Source organism: Populus trichocarpa, chromosome 6 (genome assembly GCF_000002775.5).
Source record: "Populus trichocarpa isolate Nisqually-1 chromosome 6, P.trichocarpa_v4.1, whole genome shotgun sequence".
NCBI classification, from domain to species: Eukaryota; Viridiplantae; Streptophyta; class Magnoliopsida; order Malpighiales; family Salicaceae; genus Populus; species Populus trichocarpa.
This window is the reverse complement of record NC_037290.2, coordinates 11,705,954-11,718,558: the sequence shown is the minus strand read 5'-3', so window position 1 is coordinate 11,718,558 and position 12,605 is coordinate 11,705,954. Positions and strand designations below refer to the sequence as shown.

The 12,605-nt window shown below is 31.0% G+C and overlaps 1 protein-coding gene across 1 annotated transcript; it reads right to left on the bottom strand.

Moving 5' to 3' along the window:
• Nucleotides 1-1,404: 1,404 nt before the first annotated feature.
• On the bottom strand, nt 1,405-5,409 carry LOC18100315 (uncharacterized). The gene is made up of 3 exons (XM_006381539.3): nt 5,219-5,409; nt 4,164-4,285; nt 1,405-1,959 (listed from the first exon to the last, which is right to left on the bottom strand). Exons 1-3 carry the CDS (start codon nt 5,340-5,342, stop codon nt 1,636-1,638), a joined length of 570 nt encoding a protein of 189 aa, XP_006381601.2. The 5' UTR covers nt 5,343-5,409; the 3' UTR covers nt 1,405-1,635.
• Between the last annotated feature and the right edge of the window lie 7,196 nt (nt 5,410-12,605).

Sequence of the window (12,605 nt, the reverse complement as noted above, 5' to 3'; positions counted from 1 at the left end):
TTCAAAATGATTTTAATGCACTCATACATTGTTATAGTTAAAATGCATTTAATTTTTAATGTCCTCAACTAAAAGACATAACTCTTAATTAACTTCCATTTGTCTTAGACAATCCTAGTTAATTCAACCATTGTTACCTCTAGTTTTGTTATGTAGAAATGCTCATAGAAGCGAGTCTCCATCTCTTCTTTATTGTTGATAAAGTTGGATGGCAACATAAAAAACTAGTGAAAACCTATTTTAATCAGTATAAACCAAACAACCTTAACTTTATGAAGGGGTTCACAACAATATTGTCATATTGGTTTATGAATTTGACGATGTATTCTATCGTAGATTATTTTTTTCTTAAAATTATTTTTAATTTACAATATTTATATCTCTAGGAATTAGGTGCAATCTGTCAACTCATCCAAGATATGTATGAGTGTATATAGATATTACTATTCAACCAATTACTAACTCCGTCTCCCTTGGGTTCTTTATTCAATTTTATCTATTCTTCTCCTCACTTGTCTATCAATAGTTAGGGTTTGTTATGGAATGAGATTGAGGTTTACTTGCTATGAAACAATATAATAGGCATTAAACTGCCTAGTAACAAGTTGTTGCACTAGATAAAACAGTTATGGAGCCATATAATTGGCTTGTGGTTATATATATATAGAAAGAGGAAATTGGCATATTATGAGCTATCATGCCTAGGTTTAGTTATTGTTATTGTGTATGATACATTGGTATATGTCTCATTGTATAAGGCATAATAGTTTCAAATACCCATGTTGGAGTGCTTATGGCTTTAGAATTTCATAGGATTTGGTCATAGTTATGTAACCCTAGCTAGATTTAGACATTGACGATTCATGTTCTACATACCCCTGGATACTCCCTGGATACTCTTGTCGATCACATGGACTTTTCCTTCATAGTCGATTGTTTCATCTGGGTTGATTACATGGACTCCATTTATATAAATGGACTCTATTTATATAAACGACCATTGTCCTATCTTTCTTGACTTTAATCAATCATGAACTTCATGATTGATCATACCATTTATAATTCTTCTTGAACAATTAATGTTCTTATCTAATTGATATGTAAGCTAGTTCAAGGTAAAAGGATTACTATTTTGCTATTCTCATTTCATTAATTACCATTAATTAAGACTTGAGAAGTTATTCTTTTTATTATTATTATTAACGTAAGTGTCCAGACCAGCTTGCGCACATCTCAACTAATACCACGGATCCTAAAATTAACGACCATATAAATCTCCAGTGGCCTTAAAAAAATTTAAACTCATGATCATTGAGGACAAACCCAAGTCCTGAGTTATTCTTGAAATGCCAGGTTCTATGCTGAACCGTGTCTATCTACCAGCAGACCTTTCCAAACTTTAACTTCGATGAAAGAGTAGGTTTTTGGACCTTCAATAAAAATAATTATGTTATGCTATTCAAGTTGTGCTGCTCAGTGGGAGACATATTCCATAGAAAGTTCAGTACTAATAAGTTTATTGACTCGAGATATACACCACAGAATTCGGTCACCGTCTCCTTTATAAGCCTCAACCCGGTATTGTTCATTTATTTCCTTGCAGAAGAAAACTGCAGCAAGGCCAAGGGATCATCTTCACTCCGGAAGAGTGAGTAGAGATATCAGAGGCTCATAATTGGGAAAACGTGAAATAAGATAAGAGCGTTTTGCCAGCTCGAAGTCTTCAAACTGAAAGGCCGGAGCACAAGTGCAACCTACTAGGGAGTAGTGGCTCTCAGCATCCCTCGGTGCAGTTTTAGCAACCATACTATCTGGAGAAATGTTGTAGTCCTTTGTTGGAAACGCACCAAACCAGACATTTCGAGGCACAGTATACTGTAGTTGCTGATTGTCTCCAACCAGATCAGATCCAATGGAAGTTAATTTGACCTGCCCGGTTTTCTCATTCAATTCCAGTATCTGAAAAAAAAATATATGCTTCAATAGAAAAATAAGTAAAATGGCAGGACTCGCAGCAAATATTGCAAGACAGGAACCCTGAGCGAGACTCTTTTCCTCCAATTTCATCTTAAATTTGTAATTTGCTCTGATGAGAGAAAAGCTTCATATATAATTTGCAAGGGATATTGTAGATTGCCATGGCACTTCAAAATGCTAGAAATAAGATCAAATTTCAGATTTACAATATGAATTATTTATCATTTCATTCTTTCTTTTCAGCAATGCATGGTTTGTTTGAATTACTTCTGGAATACATTTAACAATTTTAGGTGAAAACTTCAATAGTTTATTTGCTGGTTCAGCGGAGGTGAGTAGAGAAACCACAGCACAGATGAGGTCAACCAGGTAAAAATCAGGACTCTTGTATATCAATCAACTTATATTACCATTTCAATTTGACATTGATGTGCACAGTGTAATCTAATTCTAGTGCTTCAAGCTTAAACATAAACAATTCAAAGATTTCATCATTGGGCATTTGACAGTCTTCTAATGCTCGAAGCAATCTCATAACTAGAATATCAAAGAACTACCACACTAATTTATTCTACGAAGAGTCATTGTCCAGTTGCAGTCCACAAAGTAGGCTCCTGGGATGGAAATTTTTGAAACTGGGTAGCGGTTATTTACACAGCATGATTGGACTCCACGAGCTGTAACACAGAATTTGCCTCACTACCTGGAACTCTATTTCAAAGGGGCCATAACTAGGAGGAACTATTGCATAGGAGTGATCAATTTACAAATACATGCTGAAGGGTATTCGAAATTTTCCTTCTAACAACCCAACTTTGGTAGTACAGCAACTAATAGTCTGTCTTTACACAATTCTCTAATGCAGGTATGAGAGATTTAATACCAAATTCAGCTTAGGTGGTGCAATCAGTCAGTTGGGTTAGCTTTGGAAATTTTGGTTCGGTCAAAACCACATATTTTGCACCTCAAACCAAAGCGGCCCTGAATAAGAAAAAAGAATTAAATGGAACTGCCCAAACAAAAATATGGAAGATTTGGGTAAGTACAGTTTTTCGGAGAAAGATACATGAAACATAGAAAATTCCATATGATTTTAGATATATTAAAATTATTATATGATAAATGTTATTAAAATTTAAAAATAAAAAGAAATAAACTATTGATTTTTAGGCCAAGTTCAGTTTGCAACCCCTCCAAACTGAACCAAATACTGAAAATCAAACATTTCAAAAAAAAAATAATCTGGACCAAACCAAGCTTTCAAAAAACATGAACCAAATGGAACCAAAATGGGTCAAATCAATTCAGTTTTAACCAAATACTACTCACTCCTTAACTCATGTCACATCCTAGGACTCTATTCTGGTTATAGGAGGAGGAACTATTATTGTGTAGGGCCATCCAAGGTACATTTTGGATAACCCAACTCATTTGATTTGTCCAAAGCAATTGCTGTTGGAATGAGATAAATGAGTTTTCCTAACAAATACTTTGAACAAATCAAATAGTTTGCCTATCAAAATTGTCCTTGGGATTATCCCATGCAACCTTTACTGGATGAAAAGCCCTTATGCAATGCCCAAGTGCAAATCTGAAATGTTCCAATGCAAAATCACATCACAAACATGAAATTAAAACTTTCTCATCTACCCAAAGAAACTATAAAAAAGCTTCAAACACAGAAGTAGATCTGATGTTCATAAGCAAAGTGAACCACTAAATGAAAGAGCTTTAGATCAAGTTTGCAGTGAATAGTTGGGAAGGACAAAATGGACATGCATTGACCATGTGATGGACATCCTCCATGCATAATCTGTGCAGGGACGACAACTAGCAAAGTCATAACAAAGATATGTGTTTTAAAAGCTAAGATACAGAGGATTGAGAAAACCTTCATCAAGTTTAGTTCAATTTAATAATTCTGAACACATGACACGTGAGCTTTTTAGCGAGGATCCAAGTAATGGAATACTAAAACAATGAGACATCAAAATGCACAAAACTAAAAATTATCTTCATTGTCCAAACAGTATGTACAACAGTATAGATAGAATGTTCCAGTGGCATTAGTTAAGTCAGTGCTTTCCATCAAATGACTGTTAGAATTGAAAGGAGCTAATCACGGCACGCAAATTGTCAATTCTATAGGAAAATTAAATACCAGTGTCACATAGAATAAGCCTTACGGTAAGTGGTTCTCCCAAATAAAAATGCCAGGTTTCTGCGCATGGAATGCGATGAAGGAGTGAGACATTCCCAGAAGGTAGCAAGAAGTAGATAGATGTGCTAACTGCACGATCAACCTTATCTGCATTAAGATGCAACTATATTAGTAAATTGATTGATCAAGCGAAAAATGAAAACAAAACAAGAATCAAATTACAAAAACACTGATGTTGCTTGCTATAATTTCAAAACTAAACTGAAAGTTTTATGCTTTGACAATTGAACCTTATTGCATGAATGGTTCTGCCATCAAATATAGACACTACACCAAAGACTCCTCAACAGGTGGTACACTGTTCATATTGAGAACCGAGCATGTGAATAGAAAAATATTGAAGATCTAGAAAAACAAGATTAATATCTTTGCCACATGTGATCAACATGTTTTCAAGGCCATGTAGAAGGATTCTCGGATTGACTACATTGCTAAACCAAAACTCAGTATAGGTGTCATTCATGGAGAATTTGATTTGATTTTGGAATTCCATTTTCACGGAATTCTAAAATTTTGTCAAAGCAAACAACAATTTCAAGTTCATTATTTAAAATCAGAACTAAATATAAGGATACAGAAAACAGAGAGAGAATCCTTGAACTGTCCCTACATTTCAAGCCCCCCCATGTAACCAGAACACAGCCTTGCCTTGAGAAAACAGAATTAAAAGTATACCTTGAAAAGATTTATTAAAGCAAACAAAAGTAAAAAAAAGAACAAACAAGCTTAAGTTATGTAATAAGTAGTATGAATTTTTGTATATATGAATTAGTAAAATGGATTAGTAACAACAGATGGACTCCGATCCCAATAGTAGAATGAATTAGTAACAACAGAATCTATTCATATTAATCCAATCATAAAGACAAAAGAAGGCATACCCAAGATTAGTAGTGAGATCCTTAGCTTGAATTGTTATTTACAGCATAGAAGGTCTTTAGAGGGTGAAGGCGTATCAAAATTTCATACACTTGAAAACGAAAAGAAAGAAAAAGAGCAGGGCATCAGGTGAAAACTTACATTCAGAAGGAAGCTGAGAAGAAGAGAGAACGACAGAAGTGTCTCTAAAGGTTTCTGAGTAGAATCCGCCTTCTGGGTGGGGCTGGAGATTCAGTTTATTCACTATCTCTGATGTAGTTGCCATGTTTGTTTCGTATTACTGTCTAGCTCTCTCTCTCTCTCTCTCTCTCTCTCTCGCGCTTTTCCTTTATAAGCACGGTGATTGTTGTATTAGGTGAAATGTGTTAGGTGATTAAACAGTTTAATGACGGTTTTGTCCCTAAATTATGGAGATTACGTAACATTAAGGGCTATGCTATCAATTTAATTATTTATATCTAAAAACTTTTATTTTTTTTTTTACAAATATTGCCCTTGTGTTTGGTTTTTCTTCTACAGCATCATCATCTTCGAGTGAAGATGGTATTTTAAAAGGATAAATTAATAAAATAACATTATAAATAAGATAAATTTAAATTTTTATTATTATATATACTTTAATAGAAAAAATTTATTTGAAAAGTCAATTATATTAAAGTGGAAGAAAAAAGTATTTTATCTCTTTTTAATGAGTTTTATGTTATTTATTTTTATATGATTGTACTTAATTGGTTTATTTTTTTTTTTGGTTAGTTTTATTTTATTGATTTTGATTTTTTTGAAAAATACATAATAATAGCATTTTTTAGAGAAAGAAAAGTATTTTTACATTTTATTTAATTTCCTTTAAAGCATGTAAAACAAACATAAAAAAGTTAAAATCTATTCACTAATAATATAAATAATAAATAATAAAATTAAAAAAAAAACATCAACTTGAAAAAGAATTAAAAAAGAAAAATCAATGAACCATACATCAGCTTAAAAAGAACTTGGCCTAAACAAACGTATTTGTATCGTTTAAAACCTCATGAAAAAATTGCACTCCCTATGAAACCAAACTTTTAGCCACCGACAAAATTACAAGGTAATGAATTTCAAGCCAAGTAATGAACTCTCCTAAACGTATGATCTTGTCTTCTCATCTATCTCTTCTTACAACATCAGGTGGACCAAAAAAAATTATGAGTTACGCAAATAAAACATGTGTTTGTAAATATATTATCTCTTGAACATGAACTTTGAAAAAATGACTTTTTTTCTGGAAAAAAGTGGAAAGAAACCCACATATTACAAGGGATCCCCTTCCTCTTATATACAAACTTCAAACTAAAAGTTTTTGAACTCATGCAAATAGATAAAAGATAGAATTTGAAGTTTTGAAAACCATATGACGCATCCATTTTTTTACTTTTATGCAGATCAAATTCTGTCTAATTCCAGATGAATCTTGTTATTTAAACATGAAATAATCACACAAATTTTTAATGATGAGAAACATACATAAGAAAGACAAACACTTAGTAGAAGTTCATGACTTCTGTTTTCGCATACCAAGAATGAGTACAATTAACCATCTAATAGGGGACTCAATGATAAGAGCACGGGATCAAAGAGTTTGCTCCCCTGTAGTTTTAGGTTCGAGCTCTAAGGTTGTTAATATTGATGGTCACTAAAGGCTTACCTGGTCGTTAACTTTGGGGTCTGTGGGGATTAGTCGAGGTACGGGTAAGCTGGCCTGAACACCCCACATGAATTAAAACAAAAAAAAACATAAAACAATCCAAGACTTGTCATATAAACACGCAGGAACAAGGGTTTGAAGGTTGGACCTTTGAACAAGGAAGGAAAGCCTGGGCTATGGTTTTTGAAGAAAGGTTGATTGAGTCGTCATGTTTTACTTGAAATTCGTGATGGATTTTGGAAGTTAAATCTTGATTTCTTATGCCATGATTGTAGCTGAACTATTAGAGACCACATTTCTCTTGTTTTTGTGCCACCACGAGGATGGATTAAGTTCAAAATTAAGCTCTAATAATGTATGAGAGTGAGTTGTTTCAATATCTTTTAATGCCCTGAATTTAATTTAGAACAAAACAACGTAGTTTCCATTCCAATCTTCATCCTATATTATATATCCCATCTTTTGATCAAAACGCACAATCTTTATCCATTATTCTCCTTCTTCTTTTTCAATCAAAACACACCGTTTTATTTAATATGAAACCGATGTTATTTTTTACCCTCAAATAAAATTTGAATTTTTCAATTTGAATCAAGTCAAACTTCAAATTAGTTCTCTACCTTCCGTGTTTTTTACTCCATGGTTCTTGGAATTTTTATTTTTTTATTTTGATCAATTTTCATATTTATTCAACCCCTAATTGAATTAAAATATGTCCTCTAAATTCTCCATTTTATTCATTTCAATCTTTGGTTCTTCAATTCTTTATTTTTAAGCCAAAGTAACTCCCAACTTCAACTTTCTTTTTCAATCCCTTAATTAATTTTCTAACTTGAATATTTATTTTAAAATCATCCTTCAACTTTAAATTCCTTTCAATCTTGACCAAATTAAATCAAATTAAACTTTTTATCAATTTCTTCTTCAATTAAGCCCTCAATTATGGCCTAAAAATTCTCAAACTTAATTTTTGCATGTGAAACTCAATTATTGGCTCGATTTCAACCTCGGCCATATTTTTTATTTTTGTTAATTTTTTCATTTTTGTATTTTTTATGATTTTCAAGATTTTTTGATACACAAAAATTAAATAAAATGATAGAGAACAAAATGACTAAAATTACTAAAAACATATTTTTTTTTAATTCTTTCTAATGTATTCAAAATATATACAAAAATAGAGGGTCAAAATTAGATTATGACAAAGTTTATATCAAATATTACATGAAAGCTAAGACCTTTAGTTGAGTTTAATTGATAGAAAAGTAATAAGTTGCTTTAAAAAACATAAAAGTTTACCTAGTTAAGCCCTAGTGTTGGCCCGACCAAGTTTTAGAAAGTCTTTGAGGTTATACATTTTAACAATATAAGAATCAATTAATAGCCTAGTAGCATAATAAAATGACTTTTGATATGAACAAGTTATGTATTATCATAGTTACGAGGTTATAGAAGTTGAAGTAAGATATACATAAATAGAGAAACTGTGTTTTGCTTTTCTATTTTTCTTGTGCTAAATTATATCGATGCATGTTACCATTAATGTTTATATAATTTGTAAAACATATTTGATTAAATATATATTGTCAAAGTCTTTTTTAAGAGGTTGTATTGGTACATGGATATTGGAATTGTCTGAATTTAATCTATACTACTTTATCACTCAAGATTTTGTTGCGGGTTAGACTTTAATTTTTTGGAACGTAAAAAAATCTAGATCGTCAGAAACTTTTGACATTATCATTAAACTCGGTATAACAACCCAAACTTGAAAATTTTCATCCCGACTCTTACTTAGCCTTATTTTTAAATTAAATCATGTAGGAGTTGCTTCAACGTAATCTTGTCAACTGAGTATGACTAAAAAAAACAAAAAAAAAATATCAACTTCTCCCTAGTTAACATGTCAAACCCATGATCCGAGTTATGGACTTCACTAGGTTGAAATATTTTTCTTTATTTTCTTTTATGATAAAAAATATGAAAATCAATTTATAATAAACCAAATATTAAATAATAAAATTCAATCAAAACCCAACATTAAAGGATGGAATTAACAAAAAAGTAAAAGATAAAAAAAAAAAAGCAAAACAAATGACCAATAAAAAAAGTCATGGGCTTATTAAAAAAAATCTCATAGCCGTGAGCTTGAGTGAGGCACACGCGCCTGGGTCAATTTCTTTTTTCTATTGCTTATGATAAGAGGTGGACAACCTTTTGTCCGCCTCTTCTTCTTATTAAATAGAAATACATATACGAGAATTCTTCTTACATGTTCCCTTGTAATTATGGTTTGATGATTTCAAAACCAATAACAAAATTAGTGTATAGACAATGAATTGGATAAGGATATCAACATTATCATGGCATAACATGTTCTCCGGTAATTATGGTTCGATGATTCCAAAATCAATAACTAAATTAGTATAGGGGTGGTCATAACATCCCTCACGGGTCATAAAGTGACCTTATCTTTTTAAATTGTTTTTTCTTGTATAAACAATGGAGCTGAATAAAAAGCCTTGATCATAGGCATTAAAATACTCATCGAGTTAGGAGCACAATTAGTCATAGTGACTAGAAATGAGGCACTACACTAGTTAACCAAGATGGGGCGCTACACTATTGATTGATCAATGATTAGTATTTAAATAAATATTACTATTATCAAGATACTAATGTAGTTGATGGTGTTTTTGGAGGAACTAAAGGATTGATCTCGAAAATCACAACCACAAGTTTACACGAGGTTTATAGTCATGTGCTTAGGCTTTGTTCTATTAGTTATCCTATCAAAAACCTTAGTCCCAGTAGATTGGAATCAATTAAAGTCCATGCTTTTCTTTACATTAAGAATTTACGCTGACTAATTAAGCATAATTAAGTTGTGAGAACAAGTTTATTTAGAGGAATGAGAAGGAAACTCAAAACTGTTTCACGTTTAAGCAAACATGTACCAATTTGAGTCAGGTTGTTCTTTAAGTATTTTAATTTTCCATAAGGATTTGAATTGATGAACAATTTTAGTCAATGATTATAATCAGAGGCATTCTTGTCTGAAGGTCAATATATCAAGATAAAAATAATTTTGTTTTTACATAATACAAATTGATGGAACTGTTAGAAGTGTAAAAGTACAAAGATTATTTGTTATAATATATAGTTTGAAAATTCCTTTATAAGTCCCAGGTAGAGAGATGGCACCAAAAGGGGGTGCCTCGGTTTCTTTTTATATTGTTGCTGCAATATGTCTGGATGCTTACTTGAGATTGATGTAGGAATATTGAGCTATGAAGAGGCTATTTTCTTCTACTCGTTAAAATACGTAGGATTTTCTAGATGAGGGTATTATTTTTCTTTATGTCATTTTCCAATTTTGTCCACTAGTATTTTAGAACTCCAATTCGAAACATAATTAGTATGGTGAAGGAAATGAAGTAAAGATTTCATTCTGATGGAGATTATAGCTCTAACTTCATTTATTCCCTAAATATTAGTTGAAGGTTTGGATTTTATAGAGAATATGGTATTATTACTAGGTAAAGTAATTGATTATGACTCATGTTTGCATGTGCATAAACTTAAATATCACACCTCCGAGCACGTGTAATTTTTAAATTAAAGAAATTGGATGAAGCATTTGACATTTCAAAACATGTTTTAAAACATGATTGATTGATTTTAGATAAATAATATTATGTTTCAATCAATTTTAGTACAAGTATAATGAGGTTAATATTTTTTTATTTAAAAAACAAAGCAATATAGGGGCATTATTTACACCTGAAATAAACATACACATGTTAAATGACATGATAAGATTAATTGATGTCTTTTTTCTAAATACATGAGTGTCAATGTAATAATTAATCCAATAAGACCGAGGTTGATACACATGGAGGTTAAGGACACAAAACCATAAATAATAAAAGAAATAGAGTTAAAAAGATATAAAATATGTGATATCAATGTAAAGATTTAACAGAGATAAAATAGTTGTTAAGGTTAGAGGATCCACTAATGGTATTTCAAGTAAGTATAGTTCAAACATTTTTTATTACCCAACTAAAAACCACACACAAATGAGGTTTCAATCGGATGATTTATCATTAATGACTCATTTTAAGTTATTAACATGATCATATTAATTATCTTTATTTATCTTATTTGAGTAACACCAACACATGTAAATGTTGACAATTATTCATGGTGCTAACTTATATCATTAACAGATCAAAATTCTTTCATAGCAGAAGTGCTGGTTCTCCATTAGATAAGCTATAAAAGAATCAAGTATTTGTTGTGCAAATGATTGTACACCACGAATCAAGACTCACCACTTAACAAGGATGGTATTAATATTAGTTAAGATAACAATGAAAACACGTGTTAATAACAAACTTTCTTAAATTTAAACATTAAATTCCATGTTGAGTTTGTACTATCCTTTTCACCTTGGAAAAAATAAACTTAAATAAACATAATTAAAAAGAAAAACATAAATAAACAACATACGAACATCACTATGATATAAATTAACTAAGTATAATAAAGAAAAAATAAGCGTAAACAAGAGATCGATTATAATATAACATGAAATGAAACTTGAATATTACAAAAATACCAAGAAAAAAAAGTAAGAGCATGGATCTTGATCTGAAAACCAAAATGTCTAAATGAATGGAAAATACCTCCATTTATAGGCTAAAATTTAAAGTTATTGCTATGGTGGCTAATTAATTTGGTGGTTAACTAACTTGGTAGTTAATTATTGATTTGGCAGCTGGACAAAACATCATTGATAATATCATAATATGAATATATGGTCTTCATGAAAGTTGTAAGTATTTCTCTCATCTTTTCAAAAAAAAAAAAGGGGGGGGGGGGCTTATTTGGACTTCTAAAACTTTAGATATAGGCTAAACATCGAACAATGTCTGAGTTGCAAGACAGATTCAAACTTCTCTTTTGTTGCTAAGATTTGAATTGAAAAACAACAATATTGAGTCTTGTGATTTTCATGAATGTTTTAAGCCTACATATTATATTTCCATCAAGATAAACCACACTTGAATCCAATGTCGATAGCTTCGGTTATAACCTAAAAATTAAATGGCATTCCAGTTTGAATAGAATCAACCCAACTAGATTCTTTTCTCTAAGCCTAGCCTTCTCTTTGTCTCTTTATATAAACTTCAATTTTAATAATTAAACACATCAATCAGTCCTCTTAATTATGAGATATTCCTATTTTACAAACCTGCATTAAAAACTGAGCATTTACCATAAATTAAATATATTTTATATAATCAGACTTGTTATTATAAAATGTGCTTAAGTTAGGAAATTTAATGATGCTTTAAGTGCAATCTGATGATAGAAAATCTTAATGAAAATGCATTTTTAAGTATTTATCATTAAACATAGAGAATTGTGATTATTTACCATAAAACAAGGGGAAAAAAGCTAAAATCACTTATGAATCGGAAGAATCAATCGAGTTATAAAAGTCCTTGATTGAAAAAAAGTATTCAAGGAGCAGTCGACCAATCAACCAAACAATCAGAAATCACAATTGACAAAAAAAAATGCGATCAACCAACAAAGTTTACGTGCACACACTACTAAAATTTTAGATTTACCGATGGAATTTTCTATTGGTATTTATACTCATAGTTCGTTAGCATGAATTTTACTAACGGGCTCGTGAATAGAAATAATCCGTCAAAAAAACTCTCGTCAGTAATTTGTGGCCTGTTGATGAGTTCGTTGGTAATAATTTTACCGATGGATTTACTAACGGAAAAAATACGCCAAAAAAATTATTTGCTTCATTCCATTAGT

Bases quoted from the DNA above. Each gene is read 5' to 3' on its own strand.
- LOC18100315 (XM_006381539.3), bottom strand. From the start codon at position 5,342: ATGGCAACTACATCAGAGATAGTGAATAAACTGAATCTCCAGCCCCAC. The intron at 4,286-5,218 runs GTAAGTTTTCAC...ATCTTAATGCAG, and splicing joins TTCTCAGCTTCCTTCTGAAT to ATAAGGTTGATCGTGCAGTT. The intron at 1,960-4,163 runs GTAAGGCTTATT...TTTTTTTTTCAG, and splicing joins ATTTGGGAGAACCACTTACC to ATACTGGAATTGAATGAGAA.